Source organism: Mizuhopecten yessoensis, unplaced genomic scaffold (assembly GCF_002113885.1).
Source record: "Mizuhopecten yessoensis strain PY_sf001 unplaced genomic scaffold, ASM211388v2 scaffold716351, whole genome shotgun sequence".
Taxonomy (NCBI): domain Eukaryota; kingdom Metazoa; phylum Mollusca; class Bivalvia; order Pectinida; family Pectinidae; genus Mizuhopecten; species Mizuhopecten yessoensis.
In genome coordinates this window covers 394,916-421,299 of record NW_018480073.1, presented here as the reverse complement: position 1 = coordinate 421,299, position 26,384 = coordinate 394,916, and the positions used below count along the sequence as shown (strand labels likewise).

Sequence of the window (26,384 nt, the reverse complement as noted above, 5' to 3'; positions counted from 1 at the left end):
AACTTAAACTGCTTATACTTGATTATATAAAAAATCTTATTCATTATTATATTTTATTTTTAAAGAGTGCCCGTAACCGCAGCGTAGGAATATCATAGAATGTATACAACAAGTGCTCTCCAATAGCGTAAAATGTCAAACGCAGAGAATACCTGTGTATTAAATTTAACGATAATTAAATATTAAAAACATTTTAAATGCATACAAAACAAATGTATGTTTTCTTTGCAGAAATGATCTAGTCTGCGCGCTCATTTACCGCTTATAAATTGCACGTAGGGAAGCGACCTTGGGGATGTTGAATTTCCACATTGATTTGTGACGTCAGAGTCATGTGAGCAAATATCCATCATGGCTCCCGATGCCTGACGTGTGACTACGGACAGGAAGTTCGGGGATTTATTTTAAGACAACGCTACCACGATCCGTGGTTTCTAATGTGTGCAAAATGGGGGACTCACCGGAGTCCACTAATGTGGACCCAGAAAACCAACTTCTTGGTAAGATGCAGATACAAATGCCAATATGATTCGACCGAAACGTGACAAACAATGCTATTTTTTTCGTGTGAGAGGGAGTTTCCTCAATAGGCTGAGTCATTGGATACGTAAATAGCTGTGACTTGTTTTGACACACGAGATGTTAACTGAAATTTTGCGTTATTACCACGCCCCAAACAGCATGCAATCCAAAATATTTACAAAACATTTTACAAATTTATCTTCGATTATAGTTCATGATTCTTGATCAATTTTTTTTAACTTATCCCGATATCTGGATAATGTGTATCGTTATGTCACGTTGCTCTACAGAGTATTGCACAATATGTCAAAATGTTCACACTGACATTCCTGTTCGATCGTCTGGTGTGTTTTCATGTTACATGTAGGCCAAAATAACCATCGGCCCGATGGTTAGCAATATTATAAACATTGGCACTGTTTACCTTGTCTCTAGCAATTCTTTTGGCAGCCAACCAAGAATCTGCTGATGTAACATATTTCTGAACCCGATGCTCACCAAAACCTTCTCATGACATGGGAAAAATGTGTTGGGCACTGATACCTTCGTAAGGTTAAGCAGGTTGCAAATTATAGAGATTTTTCTCATATTTCAGTTTTTTACTGCAATGTTGGTTGTTGACGCAACACCACCAGTCTGCCAAAATTCTTGATCAATTTTTCTAAACCCTCCAACCTTCTAAACCCTCCAACCTAAATATTCTTTCGAGCTCTTGTAAATATAAAAGGCAATGTAAAATATTGGATTTAAAATTTAATGGAAATTATTTTAATGTTCAGAATCAACTAAGTTCAGAAATCCAAAATTAAGTTTACGCAGTGGTCAACATCAGTTAGCAGGGTTTTGGGAAATGGACCCTGCATTGGCTGAATTGTGAGAATACCAACAGCATAAGAACCATCTTAGGAAAATTGGAGGTGTAAGCCTATCTTTATGACAAAAAATGCGTGTAACAGTTGGCAAAATCATATCCGATAGAAAAAAGACCGACCAGCAGCCTCTTATGTTATAGGAGTACTTCTAGTTTGTGCTATATTCTGAGAACTCTGTCAAGACGACTGTGAGTAATTTATCTGTATTGATGCAGTTATTTCTTGAGTTTAACAATTGGGATTTTTTAAGGGGCTAAATGGGAAAATCATACAATTTTTCAGTTGGGAATGGGTCCTTATAAAGGACCCAAAAGTACCCTGATAAACCACAGCCGTCCTTAAATGACCATAGATAGCTGTTGATAGGACGTTAAACAATACTTATTAACCAAACCAACCCTTGTTACAATGTTAGACAGTAAACTTTGGCCTATACATTGTATGGCCCAGGCCATAGCAAGACAAGGTCTTCTGAAACTTATCATTTAATAGCTGTCCAGCAGAATTTGTCTTCCCTAATATTCCATGAGAATCATATGTAAGAAAGAAATGGTTAATTCCATGTTTGGGTAACTCCAACTGCTGTATGAATAATACTTGCATCAATGATTCAGCTTATAAAACCACTTTACTGAATACATATATAGTTTGAATGCTGAATTTGACCTATATATATACATATGCTTCACTGACCTCCTTAACCCTTTCACCACTGTAGACCATAATGGACTCCTCCGTATCAATGCATGGTAGAGTCTACTAAAGTTACATAGGGGTGAAAGGGTTAATTGAAAAAAAGGAAGTCAGAAAAGCCCATGTATCTTGGAAAACCAGTACACATGTACTACATGCAGTGTTCTCTCCAGGTTTGAGAATAGTGGGTGTGGCACTGACTGGTAGTGTGATGGGCAGAATAAAATACAGTATTTTGGATGTTGTTTTCACCTACCTGCTACATTTTTTGCTTCAGTGCCTACCTTAATATTCTGTCATAATAAATATTTTTTAAGTCTAGCTCTGACCCGGTAACTCTTAACATGGTTATAAACTTATTCACCGCTGAACTTTCCTAATGAACTATTCCAACCTTTGAATTGGAAGAGTTCAAATGTGTCTTTAGGGGTGAATGAGTTAATACTTACATCAGTGATGTAACTAAGGTTGCTTAACTGAACACCTGTTGTTGATGTTGAATTAGTTATACATTTCAATTTAAAGGGTCAGCATCAAGAAGAATCATTAACTCCATATCTTGGTAACTAAATGCGATGTGGATAATACTTTCCACAGTTAACCTACACATTATGTCTCCAGCACAAAGTACACAGAGGCATACACATATAGGGAGATATTAGCCAGGTGGCATAGGACTAGAAGTAAGCCCCTGATCAGGCAGCTCCTGCGAATTCCTCAGAATTGTATTGATTATATATATATATATTAGTACATGCTAATTGTATGTATATATCTATGTACTGTAAAGGGCTTTAGAGTGGCTTTCATTGGCTAGATAGGGTGCTATATCAAATGTTGTATATTGTTATTATTATTACATTTTACCTTTCACAGTTGTATAGTATAACAATAATAATAAACATTTGTATAGCACCCTATATAATTTGCAGAATTTTCCTAAGGTGCTTTACAGCACATGAATAAAGAGTATTCCTACAGGGACAGTTAAAAATATAGTAGATAAAAAAGGCATATCAAATCAGAATTTTACATCGGGTAAAAAGACATTTATCACCATATGCATATCAATATATACTATAGTGTGGAGTTAACTGGAGTATACATGAGGTCTGCGCAAAAGAGCCTAAAATGCAGATGTAAAATTGTGGGTCTTTTTTATCCTTCTTGAATTTTGCCAGTGTTTTTTACTTCCTGGTAGAAGATGGGAAGCTTTTCCACACTGAGGCCGCAACCAAAATACCAGTTTCCAAAAGTCACAGTACACGATTTTTGGACACGCAACAATGATTCTGTCTCCGACCCCAGTGATTGTGATGGCTGATAAGCGGTGACAAGCTCCTATAAATACCGGGGAGCTGTTTATTCAGTGTCTTGAACGTGTACACCAAAATTTTGTACTGCGACCTGTATCATATATGCTACATTATAACTCAGCATCTAATCCTGACTTGCCTACAGAGCGAGGGATAATGACTGTATCCTCTTGTTATTTCAGGATCGTCAACAAGCTCCCTAGATTCCAGTGGGAGGAAGGCTAGACCACCGAACAAGAAACGGTATGAAGAGGAACTAGAAGCACTCCAAAACACTATCAAGGAAAAGGAAGCTGAGCTGGTATCCTTTCTGCCTATTTAATAGAGCTGTAACAATTTTGTGCTATCAGTATGTCAATTATAAAGAAAAATTCTTGATTCCATGTACACATTGATATTTTAATTAGAAATATTGATATCCATCTGGTTTTCTAATTGGAAATATTCATATTTATCTCCTTTTTGAAATATAGTTGAATTGGTGGTTAATATTTTAATATCTGTTGCAATTTTTTCATAAATATTGTTGGAAGTTTAAAAAAAAATCCTTATGATAGCTGGGACATGTGCCTTTTGTCCGAATTATTCTGACGTTTTATCAACTTTTTTATATCGGTCTGTCGTCGATTAACGTCAGAACTCCGGCCCTCTATAATATGCAGGAAATAAGCAACCCACGCCCGGGTCGCACTTCAAACTGATATTTTAGAAACAAATCGTCACTTTCACACACATGTCGCACATGGATCAAAAGATCTGATATTTGGGAAGATATCACACAAAATAGATGATTTTGGGAGAATACAAAGATTTTGGTATCGATTTTGGGAAAACACTGCAGAAGTTATCTTTACAAAGAACCTTCTAGTAGCTACTTTTTATGGTTGATGTTAAAATCTGAATGAAAATATTTAAAAAAAATCCACCTTTACCTGTTAATAAAGTTGTACCTCATGGCAACAAGGCTCTCAGTTGACCGTTGGCATTTAGCATTTTGAGAAGTCAAATAACTTTTTCCCTCAAACATAATTAAATGGAGGGTCAAGACACACACATGTCAAATAGATTGTGTAGTCAGGTGGCACAATGGATAGTGCACTAGCTAGCCTTTCAACAAGACGGTCGTAGTTTGATTCCCTGATTGGACATGAAACGTTACGTGGTCATGGCACCTGCCTGACCACATGATTTTTCTCCTAGTTCTCTGGTTTCAGCCCCCTTCAAGCTACCTTCCAGGCCAACAAGAGTGATTAATATAAAATGTTAGAACTTGTTTCGCAATCGTTGTAAAATATTAAGATAAATTTTAATTTCATAAATATCAACTAGATATATGTCTTTCCAAACTCGTAAGTCGAAGCTAATTTTGGAAAGTAAAAAACCTACTGTCAAGGTATGTCCTGCTGCAATCAGCAATAATGGCAAGATTTTTGCTTTATGACCTTGACAACTACACAGAAGTCAATTACACAGCACCTGAGCGATGACACGCACAAAAATGGCCTCCGTACGATGCGATCCGAGAAGAGTGCTCATATAGACAGACTAAAACACATTGAGCATGAAGTTAAAACCCTGAACTCGGACATCTCAAAAAAGGTATAATTCACATGAAATAGAAAATATGGAGAAACAACATCTAGATTCTGTATTTTACGATATATATATATGTGTGTTGCAGCTATACCTAGGCTAGGCTAGCCATCCTTATTACCCTCTGAAAGCTTGAGTGATAGTTAGCTTTGGATATTTTAGAAACATCATATAAACCATATAAACCATATAAACCATATAAAAGTAAAATGTTAAATCTAAATGTTGATGCTCCTTTTTTTCGAATCTTTGTGTTCACCTTCAATGATGGAGCTGAATACTGTTGTATTTTCATCGGTAATCATCGTAGATTCCTGCTATCTACATTTATGACTCCAGACATATATTCTCTCCAGCTCCTTTGGGAGACCCAATTACATGTTTTGAATTCTTTATTGTGTTTTGTTTCACCATTATTGGTACCTTTTCCGATTTCATCACATGGCGTCATTATATCACCCACATGTGTGTCCATGATCCGAGTGAACAGCTTAAATTGAAGCTATTTTCAATGTGGATAAAGTAGGAAAAAATAAAAACATGCTGGTCAAATTGTCAGTTGACAGTCTATAGTCGAAATTCCTTTTGTAAGCAGGCCATAATCCTCAAGATCAAATTATTGTGTAGAAGTTGATGATTTTTCCGCTGTCAAAACCCTGTAATAAACTAATATATACCGGTATTATGATAATTTTTCTGCTGTCAAAACCCTGATATATATACAATTATCATGAGAATTTTAGGCATATATATATAGACTGATATTGGAGTATTTCTTTTTCCTCATTCAGAAGGGGGAACTAGACCGGTTGCAATCCGCTCTACATTACAAGAGCGAGGACCGGATTGACCATTCCATAACGTAAGTTTGATCAAAAGCAAAATACAGCAGCGATATTTGCAATGAGAAATCTATGGCCATGACTGAGTGGAGGTTATATAATTTTGGGGCTGGTTCAAAATCTAAGAATTCGGGACAAAGTTTTCTATGAACCTCTCATTGGTTTTATTTAATAAGATAATGAACAGCAAAGGAGTGAAACTGGCCCCTTGTACCTCTTGTTTATTACTTCGGGTTTGTCCATCAATAGTTGAACCATTATAGACTTAATACATTTAATACGTATGAATTATCAATTAGGGTGCACAGGTGTAACCACAGGTTTAGAGCCTCAGATGTAAATACAAGTATTGAGACTGCTCTCAGAGTGATAGTATTTATAAACGTTAATGAGACAATCACATATTTTCTTGAACAGGACAATTTTACTAGGGTAGTGGTGTTTCGCAATCTTGATTATTAAAAAAAAAAAAAAAGGTGTTTTGACAGACGAAGCTAGGGCCCCGAGTTATAACCAAATCTAAATAATAAAATGTATCTGTAGAAGTTATTTTCGCCAATACAAATGTACTAATTAATTAGAACAGTTATAACCTAGTTAGAATAAACTTATTTTGCAGAAGACTTGATTCCCTGCTTAAGAATCAGAATTTTAAGCTCTCTGAGGAAAAGAAGATCGTCACTGAAATAAATAGCCTGAAACGCTCAAAAAAAGTCTTACGGTAAGTTCACGTTTGATTTGAGATTTTCACATCTTTTGGGGTCAAAATGGACAATTTTTCCTGTAACTATGGAAAAGTCTCAGAAGGAAGGATTCAAAATGGAACAAAAAAGAAAATGTCTTCTGGCTGTATTTGAGATCATTTAGTAGTTTTCTGTAAAGAAATAAAAGTCACAGTTGTAAAAATGTTCTTCAAAATTGACCATATTGAACGTGAAATTCTTTGTTTGTCATATTCAAAGTCAGTGAATTTCCCAAAGCTATGAGCCTTTCATTCCTCCAGTCCATAGTTCAACTTGATAGTTGATATAAAAGATACATAATTTTATATATATTAACAGATAATAAACTGGCTGGTAGAGTACCATTAACATTTTGTATCGTGTTTCAAAACCTGTCATAATTTATACATGTATTAAGTTTTATTTAAAAAATAATGGATCCATTTCCTACAGTATTATCAGATATCTCCCACTAATTAAATGATTCAAACTCATTCACCCCTGAAATTTCATAATGAACTATTCCAACCTTTGAATTGGAAGAGTTCATATATGTCTTCAGGGGTGAATGAGTTAAGGATGTTATAATTAATAGGTCATATTTTATAAATTTGTCATTTGATGCTTGTATTATGTTATTTCATCCTTGCGACTTGTAACAGGGATTTCTTAGCACTTAAGAAGGAGAATGACGACATGCGGAGCAAGCAGAAAAGTCTGCGAGAGGAACGTGATGTAAGCAACGTTTTATCAATTGCTTTAAAGTGTCATCTGGGTCTTTGCCAATAGTGAAACTCAGTATTTTGTAAGGTATATACATGTATGTGTAAGGGTATTATGTATTATTGTATGATTGGCTTATTAGTTCGTAGTGTTCCGATAATCGATTAACCAATTCCAATTAATCGATTGATAAATTTCATCATCAATTCATCGGTTTAAATGTTGCATGCTGTTTTCTGTTGATATCTGTCAGATTTACTCTTACTCAAATTCTAGTAGTAGGTTAAAACTAAAAGTGTAAAAACCTAAAGACTGTCAAATGGATAAACCAAGTCAGCCTTTGATTTTAAATGGCAAAATTACTGTATGCTGCAAATCCCAATTCTTATCATAATTACACATATTTCAAATAGATTTATCAGAGATCAGATGTTCCGATTATAATCGATAGTCGTATGAAGACTTATAATCGATAGTCGTTCATTAAAAGTCTTCCGAAAATCGATTATGATTTATGCTTCGTATTCCCAACACTATTGGTTAGGATAAGGCATTTGTGCTTGCAAGTAATGTTTAACATCTTGTAAAGTACAATATCTATGCCAATGTATGCAACATATAAATACGTAAATCTGTTAAAACTGATGAAAAGGAGTTACAGTAATAAAAATATGTAAAACAAAAACACCATTTTCACTGCATTCCTACCAAAGCTTGGGATACATTCGCGTATCCGGGTTGAAATGGTACAGGTGGCGCAGAAATATTCCACGATAAACAAACGCATTTGGACTGTTCTATAAGCAGAGCTAAAAATGCATGGTTTCGGAGAATAAATAACAATGTATCAAGAATATTATGCCCTTTTTTCAAGCGTCCACTGATTTACATAACGTATCTTAAAAAAAATACATGTGGCTTGACATTGTTTTAAAAAGAAATAACGCAAACTAGCAATAGTCAGTATTTAAGTTTTGGTCAGGTACGTCTGGACCCCTCAATCTACACGTGCCGCATATTCTTGAGGTCAGCCTCGGTTCAGGTCTGTGTCTGTCGTTTTCTTTACAGGTTCAACTGTTTCAACCAGATACGTGAATGTAGCCTTAGTATTTATGAAGGAAAACATACATAATTTTAATGCCTTTTGTTACTCTTGACCATAGAAAGAGAGATAAATAAATAACATAAATGTAGCACGTAGGATGTGTTTTTATGTCAAAGCGATTTCTAGGTTTGAATTCTTTTAGTGACTATCATTTCACTGTTGACTTCTTGCTTTTTTTGTCAACAGAGTTTACAAACGTTTGTTAACCAGCTCCGCCGCAAAGAAGATGAACATAAAGATGTGGTGCACAAAAAGAAACATCGAAAGGACACCCTCAAGAAAGGTATTATAATTTTTATATAGAACAAACAAAAACAATAGTATACTGTATGCATATCAGGTGTTTTAACTCATTCACCCCTGAAGTCACATTTGAACTCTTCCAATTCAAACTTTGGAATAGTACACTATAAAATTTAAGGGGTGAATGAGTTGAGCAAGTATATGCTATATACTGGGAAACTATTGCCATGTCAAACTTTTTCCCTACACTGGCAAACTCCATTTATGCTCAGTGTTAATTTTGCTCTTCTATTTGACGGCTTTGTGTATTATGTTGTTTAATAATTTTGGCTCTGAGGATTAATTTTCCCTCATTACTGAAGATTTTTACATTCTTTATGAGGTGACGAAATTGTGAAAAATCAGAAAATTAACTTTTTATCACTCAATGAAAATACCACACACTTCCACGGTAGCAGTAGCATGGGGATAAAACTGTGTAAATTTAAAAGAAGTAATTTTATTTTGAACAAATTTCTGAGATTTGCATCATGTGTAAATACAAAATACCCTCAGGCTGACAGCATGGTCGTTAACAAATCTTTTCCTATAATCCTTGAAAATACTGTTAAAACTTTTTGCAACAATTTAGCTCATTTCCAAACTAAAGAATACTTCAATTCTTTGCTATAAAATTTCAAAATACCAGAGCCCACTTGTATAAAATATCTCAACACTTGAGATTTCCTCAAGTCGTAAGATTTCCCATAGACAATACATTGCTTTGGATTTTCCTTAACTTTGAGATGTTTTATACAAGTGGGCCCTGATGTACTTGAAATACGAAGAAAATATTTGTTTTACATCTTTTTATCATTCTATTTTTCCAGAGCTTGATAATCTGTATGACATGAAGCGGCGCATGGTGCAAGATTTTAAGCAACAAGAGAAGGATTATGTTGAGGTCAAGGGTGAAATTCGACGACAGAAACGAAAAGAAATTGTAAAGAAAAAGGAGGAACCATGTTCTCAAATGGAGGCATTCCAAAAATCGTTGTAAGTTTTAAGAGACTTGTTATAAAAACAATGAAAGTAGACCAGATTTTCTGGCGGAGAAAAGAAAAACGTGTGTCAGATTTTCTCCACTGCATATGTATTCAAAATCTGCACAAGTTTTCTATTTTCTCCACACCGAAGAAAAACAGTCCACTTTGTCTTAATAGTTTGGACTTAAATCTTCACAAATAAAAATGTTTAGGAATTCTTTCTGCATAGATAATTTTAAAATGATTTTTTTTTTCTTTTTTTTTCTAGTAAATCATATACATTTGGATAACATGTCAAATCATGCTAGATAACATCACACAGGTATATTGTAGGGTTGTCAAACTGGTCGAATCTTAGTTACTGGTTATTAGAAATATCTTTGGATGTAGTAACCTGTTAATCGGTCAACTTGATAATACTACCAAAAATATGCTTCCTGTTTATGAAATTTCTCACAACGTTCTTAACTCATTCACCCCTGAAATTTCAAAATGAACTATTCTAACTTATGAATTGGAAGAGTTCAAACGTGTCTTCAGGGGTGAATGAGTTAACACAGCTTATTAATTGATTACCATGAAAGGTCAAAGTCTCGCCACAAGAACACTGCAGTAGTTATTTTTACTCGAATCTATGTGGAAATTATAATAATAATGATAATAATTGAGGTTCTTATATACCGCTTTATCACAACCTAGTTCGTAGGGCGTCTCAAAGCTGTTCTCAAATTATTATCCGTGGTTATAGGGCCTTTGCAACCAGCCAATATCTTTCTCAACTCCCTGGGGAGCATACAGCCGGTGCTGCCATTTCGGCGCTCACAGAGCTCTAGCATCCAACAATTCTAGCACTGCCCAACCACATAATAATTTACAGCTGAGTAGACTGGAACAAGCGGAGTAAAGTATCTTGCTCAAAGATACAACACAGTGTTGGCAAATGTGAATTTGGGTACTTTTTCAAGGGTTTCACTGATATTCAAATGTTCGTTCTGTAGATCATTTAACATATTTGATGCCCAACCTGAAAAATCAAGTCCTACTTGGCAGAGTTAGCATTTCAGAACTTTGCCTTCTGTTACCCCTTTAACCTATTCACCCCAAAGTCACATTTGAACCTAACCAAAACAAAGACTGGGCAAGTCCAGTTTGAATATGTAGGGGTGAATGAGTTAAAATATGATCAGACTTGAGATTATTGGTGGCATCTCTGTGTCGATTTTTACTACTGTATACTGAGAAATGTTTGCCCCATCAAACTTTTGACTTTCGCGGGTAAAATCTAGATTCAGTCAGTGTTTATTTTGCCCTTCTCATTTTATAACTATGTATATCATGTTGTCTACTAGAAGGCACGGTAGTCTAGTGGTAGGACGCCAGGCTCGTGACCGAAGGGTTGCGTGTTCGAGTCACGGCACGGCACTGTGTTGTATCTTTGAGCAAGACACTTTACTCTGCTTGTTCAAGTCTACTCAGCTGTAAATGAGTACGTGGTTGGGCAGTGCTAGAATAGTTGAATGCTAGCTCTTAGCGTTGAAATGACAGCTCTGGCTGTATGCTCACCAGCCCAGGGAGTTGAGAAAGATATTGGCTGATTGCAAAGGCCATACAACCATGGACAATAATAATCTGTGAATGGCTTTGAGATGACCAACAAACTAGGTTGTGATAAAGCGGTATATAAGAACCTCAAATTATAATTATTACTACTATTTTTTGTTATAATGATTATTTGCCCTTGTTACAGTATTAAGTTAAACTTCAGACATACTGATAGATTACCAGAACAACACTGCTTTTTTAGGACAAAAAAAGAAGTGTGTTTGATTAGTCTTCACCGGCTCATTGGGGTCTATACCTTCACCGGCTCATTGGGGTCTATACCTTCACCTACATTGGGGTCTATACTTTCACCGGCTCATTGGGGTCTATACCTTCACTGGCTCATTGGGGTCTATACCTTCACCGGCTCATTGGGGTCTATACCTTCACCTGCACATTGGGGTCTATACTTTCACCGGCTCATTGGGGTCTATACCTTCACCGGCTCATTGGGGTCTATACCTTCACCGGCTCATTGGGGTCTATACCTTCACCGGCTCATTGGGGTCTATACCTTCACCGGCTCATTGGGGTCTATACCTTCACCGGCTCATTGGGGTCTATACCTTCACCGGCTCATTGGGGTCTATACCTTCACCGGCTCATTGGGGTCTATACCTTCACCGGCTCATTGGGGTCTATACCTTCACCGGCTCATTGGGGTCTATACCTTCACCGGCTCATTGGGGTCTATACCTTCACCGGCTCATTGGGGTCTATACCTTCACCGGCTCATTGGGGTCTATACCTTCACCGGCTCATTGGGGTCTATACCTTCACCGGCTCATTGGGGTCTATACCTTCACCTGCACATTGGGGTCTATACTTTCACCGGCTCATTGGGGTCTAAACCTTCACTGGCTCATTGGGGTCTTAACTCTCACCGGCTCATTGGGGTCTATACCTTCACCTGCTCATTGGGGTCTAAACCTTTACCTTCTCATTGTGGTCTTTACCTTCACCTGCTCATTGGGGTCAAATTCTTCACCTACTCTTTGGAGTCTTAACCTTCACCGGCTCATTGGGGTCTAAACCTTTACCGGCTCATTGGGGTCTAAACTTTCACCGGCTCATTGGGGTCTATACCTTCACCTGCTCATTGGGGTCTATACCTTCACCTAATCATTGAGGTCTTAACCTTCCGCTGCTCATTGGGGTCTTAACCTTCACCGGCTCATTGGGGTCTAAACTTTCACAGGCTCATTGGGGTCTAAACTTTCACCGGCTCTTTGGGGTCTATACCTTCACCTGCTCAATGGGATGTATACCTTCACCTACTTATTTGGGGTCTACACTTTCACCGGCTCATTGGGGTCAAAATTCGGTAGAAGTAATATGATATCTGACTATGGAATTTGCGACTGGTTTGAGGCTATCCAGCCATGTAACCAGGAAACCGGTTTACTGTTGACAACCCTAGTTTAATGTCATCTCAAATTAAATGGCACTTAATTAATAATTACTACAAAACCAAGAACTTGTGTAATATGCTGTGTTTTGTTGCAGGGAGGAGTACGCTGTACAGAGGGAGCCTTATGCAGACGAAATCAATCTGTGCAATACCCTCATATACTACCTACAGAAGTATATACAGAACCAAGACGACCTGCCTCAGGACGAACCACCCGCTGGCAAGGGTCTTAGTGAGTATACACTCCAAGGTCGTAAGTTTAGCGCGTAACTGTTTATTGGTGAAAATCGTGATAATGTGACGACCCTTTTGATGAAAAAGAAAACAATTTGTACATAAGCATTAGTGTTATTCCTATTGATATATTCTAGGGCTGTCACAATATATCAGAAAACATGCCGGTATATCATATTGTACCACAATACAGAGATAAATNTCTCTCTGAGAACAGATTTAAATTTGGCTCATTTTAAACAGAAACACACTATAAATGTATTTTATATGGGAAATATATTGTGAAATTCTCATGATTATTATCATTGACTTTGAATGTCTGTGGGAATTGTTTTCTGTTTTACCTTTGTTAATTACGTGTACCAACAATTTCTTAATTTTAAGATATCAAGCACTAAATATGTAAGTAAAACTTTCTTGGCCATAGGGAATCGTAGACACATTGTCAATGGTGTGTGTGTTCTTAATACTATGACTGTTTCAAGGGTCTAGAAGATAGGACTGTCACAGTTTATCGGAAAACAGTTATATCACAGTACACGGGTATATTGTATTGTACCACAATACAGAGATGAAAAATTGCTGTATAGCGATATTACTTAAAAGCTTATTTTTATGTATCTTATTCTGCTTGGTGTTTTAACTTTGCAAATTACTACAAATTCTAACAGATATGCCAATAAGAATAAAACAAACTTTTAATAGTGGTGGGAATTAGTTCAAATTTTGTAATCGATGGTTAAAAATCTTAAATCTATGTGATCCATATTATATATGATTAAGTTTGATAACATTCTGACAACAACTTATTATAAAATCAAGCACATCCTACCTATGACAATATATCGGGAAACGTATCGCGATATATTCATTCTGTATTGCAACATTATATTGTGATACACTCTTGGCGTATTGAGACACCCCTAATTTATTCGATGATTAGTTGCTTTACCTCCGACTATGACTACTCAATCGTGAGTTTCTGTGATTGATGTTGGTTTTAATATAACATGAACATTTTGAAGGATTATTGAGATTTGGAGCAGACCTGAAAACTTCTTATAAACAAACACTTTTACTTAAAGCTTTTATCATAAACAGCACTCAGACAACATTTCTGCCCAGATAGGTATTTAGAATCTACCACATTTTACCTATTTCGATGAAGGCTTCTCCGTTTCATTTCATTTTATGATTGATCAACAACCCTTCTTCGATCATTTGACAAATGGTAACAATGATGCATGAGTTTTGAAGGGATTCACAACAATATAAACATTTAGAAGTGTTGATGATTTTATTGTACAAAAAAAAGAAAGAGGGAAAAAAGCCGCTAGCATGGCATATTTTCACAGTAAAGATACCGTCCTCCTATGACCCTGACTGTTGTCTCCCTAGGCACCCGTCCTCCCATGACCCTGACTGTTGTCTCCCTAGGCACCCGTCCTCCTATGACCCTGTCTGTTATGAGGACGTTAAATCCCAAACAAACAAGTGAGTGCTTGTGTTGTGCAGCGGATAGCCCACTTGCCTTTCACCAAGGCGGTTGGGGTTCGATTCCCCGATCGAACGTGAAAATGTATGGGAATACCTGCCCGACCACCTGGGTTTTTACCCAGGTACTCCTGTTTCCTCTCACATTAAGACCCCTGCGCGCTAACATCCGGGCCAACAAGAATGATTAATATAAGTTGAAATAACTTGTTTCTAAATTGTTGTTTCTAAATTGTTAATATAAATAAAGTATATTTTTTTATATAAACAAAAAATTGCAGTAGAGATATTTTATTTTCAATAGTCTAGACATAAAATCTGGATCTACTAAACCTTGCGACAGGAAATTGCTTCTGTGAAAACAAAAAACAGATTTTCAACAAATTTAAGCATGTCATACTTTTGGTTTGCTTGTAGATTTGTCGTCCTCTAACTGTTCCGCTGAACTAGCAGCTGAACTTGAGGAGGGAATGTATGTGCTTAGACGCAAGACAGAGGAGGATTCAGAGTATCCTGGGACGGGTCGTCGTTCCGGAAAACGCCGCCTCAGCAAAAAGGGCAAACGTTTATCATCTGTTGTAAGTTTGCAGTAATGGATCTTAGGATATATAACTGTTCCAAAAGATGAGTGAATTCAAGTCATAGCGCAGCATCAGTTGTCTGGTCGTTTGTTCTCCATCAAACTCTCACTTTATAACACTAGTCGTGAAGAAATTTGGAGCATCCGTGGACCAAGGGGGGTTTGGTGTTGAATAAATTAGGGGGGGGGGCTACTACAGGCAGGGAAGAGAGGTCCAAATGGGGGAAATATAGATAACTCTTGATCATCCTATACCTTTAGTATGGGCGAAGGATTTTAACTAAATTTTATCTGGAGCATCTTTTGAACAAGTTGACTTGATGTATAAACTCCGGGTGTAACTTGAGGGGGAGGGTAGGGCGGAAAAAGCGTTAACTCCATATCCTTTAGAGATTAAGGGTTTTTGATTTTAAAAAATCTGGAGTATTGTTGTACTAAGGGGTTTTAATGTTACATGAACTATGGGTGTGGCCCCTTTGAGGGCAGAATGGCTGGCTCCAATGAAGGAAAGGTGGTAAGTATTTAAAATCCTTCTCCTTCTTCTGTATGGACTTAGGGATTATGACCAAATTTAATCCAGAGCATACTTGGGACAGTGTTCTATATATGAAGGGTGTGGCCCCTGTCAGGTCAGAGGGATTCAACCTAATAGCTGAAATGAAGATAAGAAAATTTCATCGTTCTTTTATTCAGAAATTTCTAAGATCCTCACTCTAAAACTACATATATTTTTGCTGGACATCAAGCTGCTAGGATCAGCCTCCTAGCCCCAACCCAAGTCTCTGGGTAATAACATGGAACCATTTGGTGGTGGGGAATATTTAGCTAGCTTGTGTAACCGGGCCTTATGTAAGTTTGTCAGCAATAGAAACGTGTGTTATATATAGGACCATAACAATGTTTGCTAAAATATTCATTATTTATATTTACATTTTGATAGAGTAAGTATTCTTTATTTACTTATTTCATACAGTTTTTGAACCGCAAATCAGGCGTTGACAACAATGAAATTGATGACGTCACAATAGAGATTGATGACGTTACAATAGCAAATGTTGTTATAGTCTCATAACAACATTTACCTTCGCAATGCATTACAATGAAAGGATGCAGAGCAAATATAAATATTTAGCTATCAAGTTGTTTATCAAAATCTGATGAAAGAAAAGCTATTACATTAATACCGTATTTTTCCAACAAAAAGCCCATGTCTAGAATTAGCCCTCTCATATCTGTTACAGCTAAATAAAAATGTTAACAAATGCTATTTCATTTCCTATATTATATACACACCTCCCTTTTTTTAGTCAGAGATTATGGCCGCATTCGTTTATTGCGATCCAAACAGGTTTGAACAGGTTCAACCTTATTTCATAAATGAATAACTCTGGTCAAATCCGTTCAACCTGATTGGATCGCAATTTTTGGGTTTGACCAGAGTTGTTGTTCGTTTATGAAATAAGGTCGAACCTAGTAATCTGATGCTGCTTTCAGGCAAGCCTTGACAATGCCTTGCAAGGCCTGCATAAACATTTGCAGGTCCGCCAGGATTTGTACCCGAATATATTACATTTACAAAGAGACAAACAGTTTGTTTTGACCCCTAGGGCTTATTGGAGGATAAATGCAGTATATTACTTTAATATTCAAAATTTGAAGATTGAGTTTAGACCCTCACATTAAGCTTGTTTCTTTTTTCCAGACAAAGCCTGTGACACACACACCTCAGATATTTTCCCAGTTTGCCTCTCTAAACCTGAATGCGCCTTCAAATCATTCCGAAATACCGGCTTCCTTGGAGCAGTTGCAAGCTCGGAAGGTAAAGTCAACTTCTCCAACTGATAGATAATGCTGATGACATAATAAGTTTTTATTTTCAGTGGAAGAAGCTAGGTAAACCCTAGCCTTCTTAAAATTTGGAACCCAAGAAAGCATCATGGTAGATGAACTGTATTACATAATATATGGCCATTGTCACTATTGAGAAATATTTGCTGAAGTCTTTTTCAAAAGAAATATTATCCGTAAAATCAGATGTGGTGATGCATTTTACCACCAGAAAAACTGCAGGGGTTGAACTCAGGACCTTGACATTGCAAAACCAACACTCGCATTACTGACCAGGAATTATAAATGCACATAGGAAGTTCTCATACAAAGCATATATCTTACATCATAGAAATGGGGAAATATTCTTTAATACCACGGCATGACAAATGATGTATTTAGGAGGCACAGTAGTCTAGTGGTAGGACGCCTGGTTCGTGACCGAAGGGTTGCTAGTTTGAGTCACATCACGGCATTGTGTTGTATCATCGAGCAAGATACTTTACTCCCGCTTTGAAATGTCCTACTCACTAGGTTGTGATAAAGCAGTATATAAGAACCTCAAATTATTATTATAATCATATATTTCAGGATTTCTATAAGGACGGTTGCCAGCTGAATCAGTCTATTACCACACCTGCTATAGAGGAGCACCACACTAGCGATGCAGGCGTCTCCACTAGTGACGCTGGGATCTCGCTGACGGAAAGCGGTATGTGCGAGATGTCCCGCCAGGCTAGCAACACAGAAAGTACGGAGAACCCGGCAGAGCTACAATTTGGCTTTCTGGATGAGCTTGTGAAACTGTCGAGTGAGGAAGCTGCGTCCGAAACAATGTCCGAGGTTTCCGAGGATACCCTCGGGCGGAGCAATTCAAATTCTGACTCCACTGAGCAAGCTCAGTCAGAAGGAGACTTATCGGATGGCACTCCCACATCTGTGCAGGATAAAGAGGCCGAAATTAGCAGTGATATAGGTAGTGTGAAACCAGAAAGAGCAGGTATAGCAGGGTTAAAGTGTGAGAATAGTTTAGTTGGGGAACCAATGCTCAATAGCACGTACAATGACAATAAATGCGATTGTGATAACCAAAAAGGCAACGTCCTCACTAATCGGGGCTCAGAGCTAGGGAAAGACAACTCTGGTATGCATAAACTGAATATACGAGATGACCCTGTTAACCAGGGGTCAAAGGTTAGGGAAGTTGTGCCCGATGACTGTCAGGAGACGGACTACGAGTTTGACATGCCACCGGAAACCTCACCATGCGTGTCTTGATGTTAGTAACTGCTTAGCCACCATGACTGTCCTGCGTGTTGTGAATGTCGAAGGGTTAGGAATCCAGATCATTCAATGTGGTTATAAGTTTACAGAAATGTTCAAATGAAAAAAGTTTTTAATTAATTTAAATTTTATTTAAATTACTATATAACAGGTAATTTTTGTGGGAGTATTGTATTTGCATTTTCCATGGAAGGATTCAACTGCAAATTAAACAATGCAGGGGAAAATTCGTGTTTCAGGCATTATTGTAAGATCTAGGTCAAGACTTTACCCTTTCACCCCTATGCAACTTTTGTAGACTCTATCATGCTTTGATCTGGATGATTCCATTATGGTCTACAGCGATGAAAGGGTTAAGACAAACAGCAATACATACAAAGAACATCAAACAGTTCACTTTATGAATTTAAACGTTAATTAGAATAAAATTACATTCTATTCATGTTTATATATGAACAAGGTTTACTGTTAAAATGTTGACACTTTTTCAAATACCTCTGCAGTATTTCAATGTTTCAACAAAAATAAAAACAATTGTATAAGAATAAATACACAATACAGGGCTAGAAAGTAAGACAGGGCTAGAAAGTAAGTGTATCCCGATAGTCTGAGACTAGTGAAATCTGCAGCTGGACTAGTGGTTCTCAAAACAGCTAGCATGATTGACTACCGGTAAGTCAAAATTTCATATTAGTTATCTTGGTGAATGATATTTGGTTAGCGGAATTTTTACAAGGACTAGTAAAAGTTGGAAAGTACTATCACAACTGACTGGTGTTATTCAAAATTAATTTCTAGCCCTGCAATAGAAAGTTTTATAAACATCTAATTGTGCTAGAATACCACAGACTGTCCTAATTTCTGCTAATTCTACAATGCACGAATGTCAATTCCATCAGGAAAATGCGAAGTAACCCTGCACAAATTCAAAGTTGTATACACTACATGCTACTATGTTTTGCTGTTAGATGTCATCATCAATCATTTTTATTGTGTGCTTTATTATAAAGAAACGTCGTCACCATATTTTCTTTCTCACTTTGAAACAGAAGTTCTTTCATGGTCCTGTTCTACCAGTCCGTTGTAAAACTCAAATACATATTTATAATTTATTGTACAATGTACAAGTATTTATATATTCAAGAGATTTTAACAGTAGTTTTGCTATATTTTGTGAAATTTTAGTTTTAAAATTGTTGTGTAGATTTTACACATCTGACTGGGGGGAAAATCAGTTTTTCTAGAGAACATATATATATTTTTTATTATCTAACAAATTTACCCTCGCTAGTTGCCTTAGACCAGTCCGGGGTAAATAAGTCTATTTTAATTAGGATTTTATCAATGGTTGACAGAATTAAAAATCTTTCACAGGGCATTCTGACTCCAGAAGAATTTGGTCAGTGGTCAACAAAAATATATATCTGTCTCGGGGTATTCCGAGTCCAGAAACAAATATATGTCAAAGTGCGTTCTGGACACAGCAGGGTTTAATCAATGGTCAACAGAAATGAAAATCTTTTGCAGGGTATTCTAAACCCTGAATAATTTAGTCATTGACCACTTAACGTAAAAAAATATTGTATCTCTTTACCTGTGATAGACTGAGGCTTACTGAGTAGAGTTGAGCCCTATTTGTTTTTATAGCAAATTGTAATATTATAATCATACAGCTGAATATGTAGTAAGAGATCTAGACTACCTTTGCCTGGGAGGGCATTTTAGTTTAATTAAGGATTGAAATGTATTTTAGGACATTCCTTGATTCAAACGAGCACATCTTGGCGAGTATATATATGCTTGAACAAAACTGCATTGCATATCATCATAAATATTATAACCATGCATTTCATTCCTTATATTTACGTCCAAAACCAAAAAGAAAATTGTGTAACATCTTTCTTAGAGGTTTCTTTCAACCCATTGATACATTTTGAATGAGCTGTTATACCAAATGGTGGAACAGCCATTTTTGTGGGAACCTGGTACATTTGTATAGTGGTTTCTATGGTAACCAGTTCAGTTGGGGACAAACATTGGTTGGAAATCATATTATAATTTTGTCGTAAATTGAAATTTCATTTTAAAAATCATGAAAAATCATCCCCCGAATGGTCATATGTAAAGAAAAGGGGAAACAACACCAATGATAACAGGTTTTATGTTGCAGATGGTGTCATGAAAAAGAACATAAAATCTCCACAAAATCGATTGCTGTGTATGTACATTCTGTTCTTATTTCTGACATAGAAAACAGAAGGAGTTATGAATGAATTATATTTTGTGGTATAGTAGTGATAATAATTTTTATTTTGGTCACGAAGCATCATTACAATATTTGGTGTTTTTTTAAGAAATATATTGTGTCTTTTTTTTTTTAAATTGAAGTTCATTGATTTGTTATTGTTTTCAGTTGATCAAATAAGATTTAACATTGTCGAGGCATTTATCTACAAGGGTTCCATCAAATTTATTCGTAAAATAGTTACCAATAAGACTGCAAGTTTTATACAATTGTAAATAATTTTTGTGAACACTTAAATTTCACAATAGTACTTAACAACTTATATGTATACATATACATGTACTAATTTTTGCATTTATGCATCAGACCTCTTATATACGAGGCTTTAAGTCACAAATTGAGCAAAAACAGAAATAAGTTCCCTAATAAAAATATAAGCCAGATTTTTTAATTTGTGATAGGATGTCCTCACAAAATAAAGCGAAATTATGTCATGTATAAAGTGATTTATAAGTTTGTTACAGTTAAATTATATGAAAGACATAAATAATTTTACATAGATGTAAATAAATTTTCAAACATACTGTAGGAGTTGAAATTTTCACGCTGCAGAAATGTTCATGTATATTTGCGTTCAGAATGTCGCACCCAAAGACATCCCCACGTGAATATGATTATTGATATATTACATATTTAGATAGATTTCATAACTACATGACGTATTGACAACGTGAAAATTGCCACACCGCAAACAGTTTAAATAGTCACAGCGCGAACATTTCCACCCGCGATAATTTTCACTTCTACAGCTGTGTAACATGAATGGTACTCTGTATATATTGAACAGGATTCTCAGGTTTTGTAGAGGATTCTCAGGTTTTGTAGAACTGCAGATTGACGCTTGTGTGGTTGAATGTGGACAAATGATCATTACATACATATTGATTAATAAATCTGTGACAATGAATGCAACAGTTTTATTATATTTTGTACGTACTGTTTTATGATTCCGCCCCAGTCTCATCCTTGGAAACAAAAGATTCCGCTCTTGATATTCATACCTTCTCCGCACCTCATATTTGAATTTGTTATAACCAAATCGAAGGCTTGCAGGAAGCTATTCGATTGGTTTCGGGTATAAAAAACTGACCAGTCGCTAGGTTGATACCTGTCCTGTGAAGATTACAGAGGAGCAACACTCGACCTCAAAGCCTGTTGATTTTACATTTTCGCTGCGGCATGATTATTTTGATCTTAATTTATCAAAAGACTTTCCTTTCTTTTATTTTCTGTCTTCTTTCTCTTTTTCCGGCAGTGACTCCCTAGGCACCCGTCCTCCTATTACCATGACCATTGCCAGGATGTAAACCCAAACAAAATACTAAAAATTATTAAAGACATCATTTTAGTCTAAAAAAATCACCAGCAAAGTCCACAGCCTCCAAATTTTGTTATCATACATTCAAAGGATGCAGAGAAGATACGTATAACCAGATTGGAACTCTTGTGTACAAGGATGCCCAGATATAGACTTTTTCCACAAACACTTCTCAAAATTCTAATTTCTTAATAGTTCTTCTCGGTGTCTCCCTCTACACAGCCACAATCTGTTTTCCTGCATCGTCATTTTCTACACGATAGAATGTTAGCCAATATGACGTTTTTTGTGTGATGTTTCGTATGGAGAGTTTTGCGTCTTTGTAACCCAAAATTAAATCATATGATCACTATTTTTATTTTAATGATTTTTTGTTTATCATTGGACAGAGTACAAAATTTACATGATGATATTTTGTACAACCTCAGTGTGAAATGGACAAACTTGTAATTTTGAACAACACTTGAAGACAAACTGGTGGGTTTTTTTCTGTGGTTTTTAAGTACAAAAGAAGCCGGGGATATTGTTACAGAAATATTTCTCTGTCTTTGTAAAGCAGAAATCGTTGTTGTAAGCAGATAAAAAATTCAATCTAAATCTCTAAAATGTATATATTAATTTTATCCAATGGCAGGAGCTGACTTATACCATCATCTTCTGTTACTTCCATTTCTTCCATTTCTTCCATTTTCTTTCATAATGTTCAAATATGTCACAAAAGCTGTCTTTTTCACTTCGAAATTAGTTGTTTAAGTCTTGATAGATCTGGATAGAAAACAGACTTTTTTAGTCTAGTAAAATTATGCCTGTCATGACACAAATACCTAGTTAAGGTAAAATTACACCAGAAAATAACACGTCATGATACAAATACCAGGTAAAGGTAAAATTACACCTGTAATGCTGTTAATACAAAATAAAGATAAAATTGCACCTGTCATGTCATGAATACCTGGTAAAGGTAAAATTGCACCTGTAATGCTGTTAATACAAAATAAAGATAAAATTGCACCTGTCATGTCATGAATACCTGGTAAAGGTAAAATTACACCTGTAATGCTGTTAATACAAAATAAAGATAAAATTGCACCTGTCATGTCATGAATACCTGGTAAAGGTAAAATTGCACCTGTAATGCTGTTAATACAAAATAAAGATAAAATTGCACCTGTCATGTCATGAATACCTGGTAAAGGTAAAATTACACCTGTCATGTCGTAAACACCTGGTAAAGGTCAAATTATACCTGTCATGTCGTAAATACCTGGTAAAGGTAAAATTATACCTGTCATGTCATAAATACCTGGTAAAGGTAAAATTATACCTGTCATGTCGTAAATACCTGGTAAAGGTAAAATTATACCTGTCATGTAGTAAATACCTGGTAAAGGTCAAATTACACCTGTCATGTCGTAAACAACTGGTAAAGGTCAAATTACACCTGTCATGTAGTAAATACCTGGTAAAGGTAAAATTATACCTGTCATGTCGTTAATACCTGGAAAAGGTAAAATTGCACCTGTCATATCATTAATACAATGTTGACAAAAGAAAGCAATTGAATTACAGGGTATTGATATGTAGATTTACATGTTGTCCTCGTAATTTTTTCATAAAACATTACATAATGATATAAACATGATAATAATAATTTGAGGCTCTTATATACCGCTTTATCACAACCTAGTTCGTAGGTCGTCTCAAAGCGGTTCACAAATTATGAATGCGATAGAATTGCTTTATTCCTGAGAATGTTTTCTATATTCCGACTGTTGTGATTCCTCGTTATTTATCATTGATGACTAAACTTAATTCATTAGCTCATTTACCCCTGAAGACACATTTGAACTCTTCCAATTCAAAAGTTGGAATAGTTCACTATGAAATTTCAGGGGTGAATGAGTTGCACAAACCTACCTAATGTTTGTACAGATGTAAGTATAATCTAGTGCCTCTACTTTCATAGCCTAGTAACCAGGTGAAAACTGAACACCATTGGGGACCAAACGCTCCATTCTGAGAATGAAAGTTTTGGATTGCACAATGTCTTACTCATTCACCCCTGACATTTCATAATGAACTATTCCAACCTTTGAATTGGGAGAGTTCAAATGTGTCTTCAGGGATGAACTAGTAAATAATCATGTTTGCTATGTTATTGTCAATGTTCATGCATGTTATATAACATAGTAAGGAAATAGGTTAATGTACATTTTCATCCTTGAGAATCCAGGGGTTACGCTCACTTTTGCTCTCTGCACCCCTGGAATATGTCATAGCAAAATTGAAGGCTCAGTGTGTGCCACCTTGATGATGAGACAAGAAGACTAGTTCGATCCTTTGATGAACATTGAAAGAATCTCCTGGTCGTGTTACGGTAAAAATTGACAGGCTTTAAAGTTGTGTGTCGCTCCTCTGTCATCTTCCAAGGATAGGTGCATCATCCTGGCGATTTGTCAGGTTTTTTTTAACCCGAGTAACCTGAGACCAATCAAACAGCTACCTTTATGCCTTCCATTTTCTATGACATATTCCAGGGTGCAGAGAACGAAAGTGAGCGTAACCCCTGGAGTATCGAGGATGGTACATTTTCTGTCTGATTAAGTTACGTAAAATGTGGAATTTACAAAAAAAACAACAAACAGGGGTAATGCTCACCTCACCTACTTTCTCTTCATCCCTGGAATATGTCATGAAAAAAATCAAAGACAGGCAGTTAGCTATTTGATTGGTTTCAAGTAAAAAAAAAAAGACTGACCAATAGCTAGGCTGATATCTGTCCTTTGAGGATTACAGAGGAGTGTCACCCAAATACAAAGCCTGCCAAATTTACCGTTGGGCTGCTATGGGATTCTTTTGTTGTACATAAAAGGATCAAACTAGCCTACTTGTATCGTCAACAAGGAGTGTACACAGCCTTTGATTTCATGAAATATTCCAGGGCCCGAATTCATCAAACTGCTCTCATGCTCAAGTATGAATTCTGTGCTCAAACCGACTTTCTTGCAACTCGTATAAATCGCTTAACACGGTCAAATAGTCCACTTTAAACATTGAAAACAATCTTCGGCTTATAGTCTCTCCAAATCTCCTACATATCATTGACAAAATATGATCATTTTATTAATTTATCACTGGCACATGAAATTTGACTTGAGCACAGGATCTAGGTTTGAACATTAGAACGGTTTCATGAATAAGGGCCCAGGGATGCAGAAAATTTCAAGGATGAATTTCACAGTAGGCACTGTGAAACAATGAAGATGAACTCGTAAGAAATTTAAAAAAAAGGGAGTCTACCACTATATAAACTAAAACATCTCAATATTCTAAATTATTTTTGCTTAAAATGGTCTTGTACAATGGTTTTTGTCTTTCCGCCATGAAGTGGAGACGAGACTAAGATAATGCTTTTCCGGCAACGGTGTCAACATTAAGGTTTTGTGTTTAAGTAAGTTTCACTGAATGTATAAGTGCTTGACCAACCAAACTTGGACCATAGATGCATCTTAGGTAGTACATCTCAACCCATGCATCAAATGCTGGATGCGGCCTACCTTTCATGGTCCACTGACTTTGTCAGCATCTCCATCAACATTAAGTTTTTGGGTTTAAGTTAGTTTCTCTTGATATGTGCATTCATCGGTCAAAGCGGGGTATAGGCGAGACATATCAATCCGAATGGCTTGTTTACGACATATGATAGCTCTGTGAGTAACCTGTTTCCCTTGCTGTTTTGACTATTATAATGAATTTCCCTATCTTTCTATGGAATCAAACTAGAGTTGGAATTGAGTAGCAAGGTTACTTTTCATTGGCTGTTAGTTGTAAGCATTTATTGACTTAACAAGGCATAATCCAATACCAATAATGTTTCATTTTATAACTTTTTCCTCGTTGTTGTTTAAAATGATTAAAGGTTCATTTTAAAAATGATTTATTGACTGGAACACAAGAGAATAATATCCTCTTTATTTATCTGTGCTATTAATTGATATTTCTATTTTCATTTTGAAAATGATTTATTAGTTGGGGAAATTTTTAAAGGGAAATAATCATTTCTTTATTTGTCTTTTCATTTTGAAAATAAATTATCAATTGAAACTTTTTCAAGGTTATAATAATTTAATCAGGCAATTAATAGTTTGATAATGGAGAAAAATTGAAAATGAGAATGAAAGGGATAATTATTTAATCAAAAGGGTGTGCAGGTAGTGTTGTTAGTTGAATTGAGATATTTGAAAAATATTTACATGATTTCAATATGCAGAATTTGAAGTGTTATTACATTGTCATGATCTTTGATTATTTTTAATTTATGTATTATATTCAAACATTGTTGAAGCCTGTTTTTATATGTACATTTATGTATCTCTATGTCGCGGTGTTATCGACAAATAAAAACATAGGAATTGATGAAGAATTTTGTGTTTGTTTTTTTTTAACCTTTTCACCACTGTAGACCATAATGGACTTCCCCAGATCAATGCATGGGATAGTCTACTAAAGTTACAGAGGGATAAAAGGATCATTTTGGCATACTGTACAATTATAACCAATAAATCAATCTCTTTTTATAAATATAAATATAAAGTCACACCATCACACCTGTGGTCACAGCCTTACACAGGTGGTCAAACCATGACATGTATATTCAAACAATGTCACATACA

The 26,384-nt window shown here is 35.9% G+C and overlaps 1 protein-coding gene across 3 annotated transcripts; it reads left to right on the top strand.

Moving 5' to 3' along the window:
• Positions 1-340: 340 nt before the first annotated feature.
• LOC110443552 (uncharacterized protein C458.02c-like) lies at positions 341-26,134 on the top strand. 3 transcript variants are annotated; one of them, XR_002462124.1, is made up of 13 exons: positions 341-500; positions 3,586-3,704; positions 4,862-5,002; positions 5,788-5,858; positions 6,458-6,559; positions 7,223-7,295; positions 8,575-8,671; positions 9,501-9,666; positions 12,765-12,901; positions 14,815-14,975; positions 16,680-16,796; positions 17,396-22,594; positions 22,751-26,134. XR_002462124.1 is itself a non-coding variant. In XM_021487830.1 (12 exons), the coding sequence occupies exons 1-12, from the start codon at positions 449-451 to the stop codon at positions 18,080-18,082; spliced, it is 1,923 nt and encodes a 640-aa protein (XP_021343505.1). In that variant the 5' UTR covers positions 341-448; the 3' UTR covers positions 18,083-26,134. The 3 variants fall into 3 exon arrangements, 1 of the variants encoding a protein (XP_021343505.1); XR_002462125.1 differs by having other exon boundaries at positions 17,396-22,828; positions 22,907-26,134; XM_021487830.1 differs by having other exon boundaries at positions 17,396-26,134.
• The last annotated feature ends 250 nt before the right edge of the window (positions 26,135-26,384 follow it).

What these genes read in the sequence shown, in the direction of transcription:
- LOC110443552 (XM_021487830.1), top strand. Translation starts at nt 449, where the DNA reads ATGGGGGACTCACCGGAGTCCACTAATGTGGACCCAGAAAACCAACTT. An exon ending in CCCAGAAAACCAACTTCTTG is followed by an intron (nt 501 to 3,585) that starts GTAAGATGCAGA and finishes TTGTTATTTCAG; the next exon opens with GATCGTCAACAAGCTCCCTA. An exon ending in ACCCGCTGGCAAGGGTCTTA is followed by an intron (nt 12,902 to 14,814) that starts GTGAGTATACAC and finishes GTTTGCTTGTAG; the next exon opens with ATTTGTCGTCCTCTAACTGT.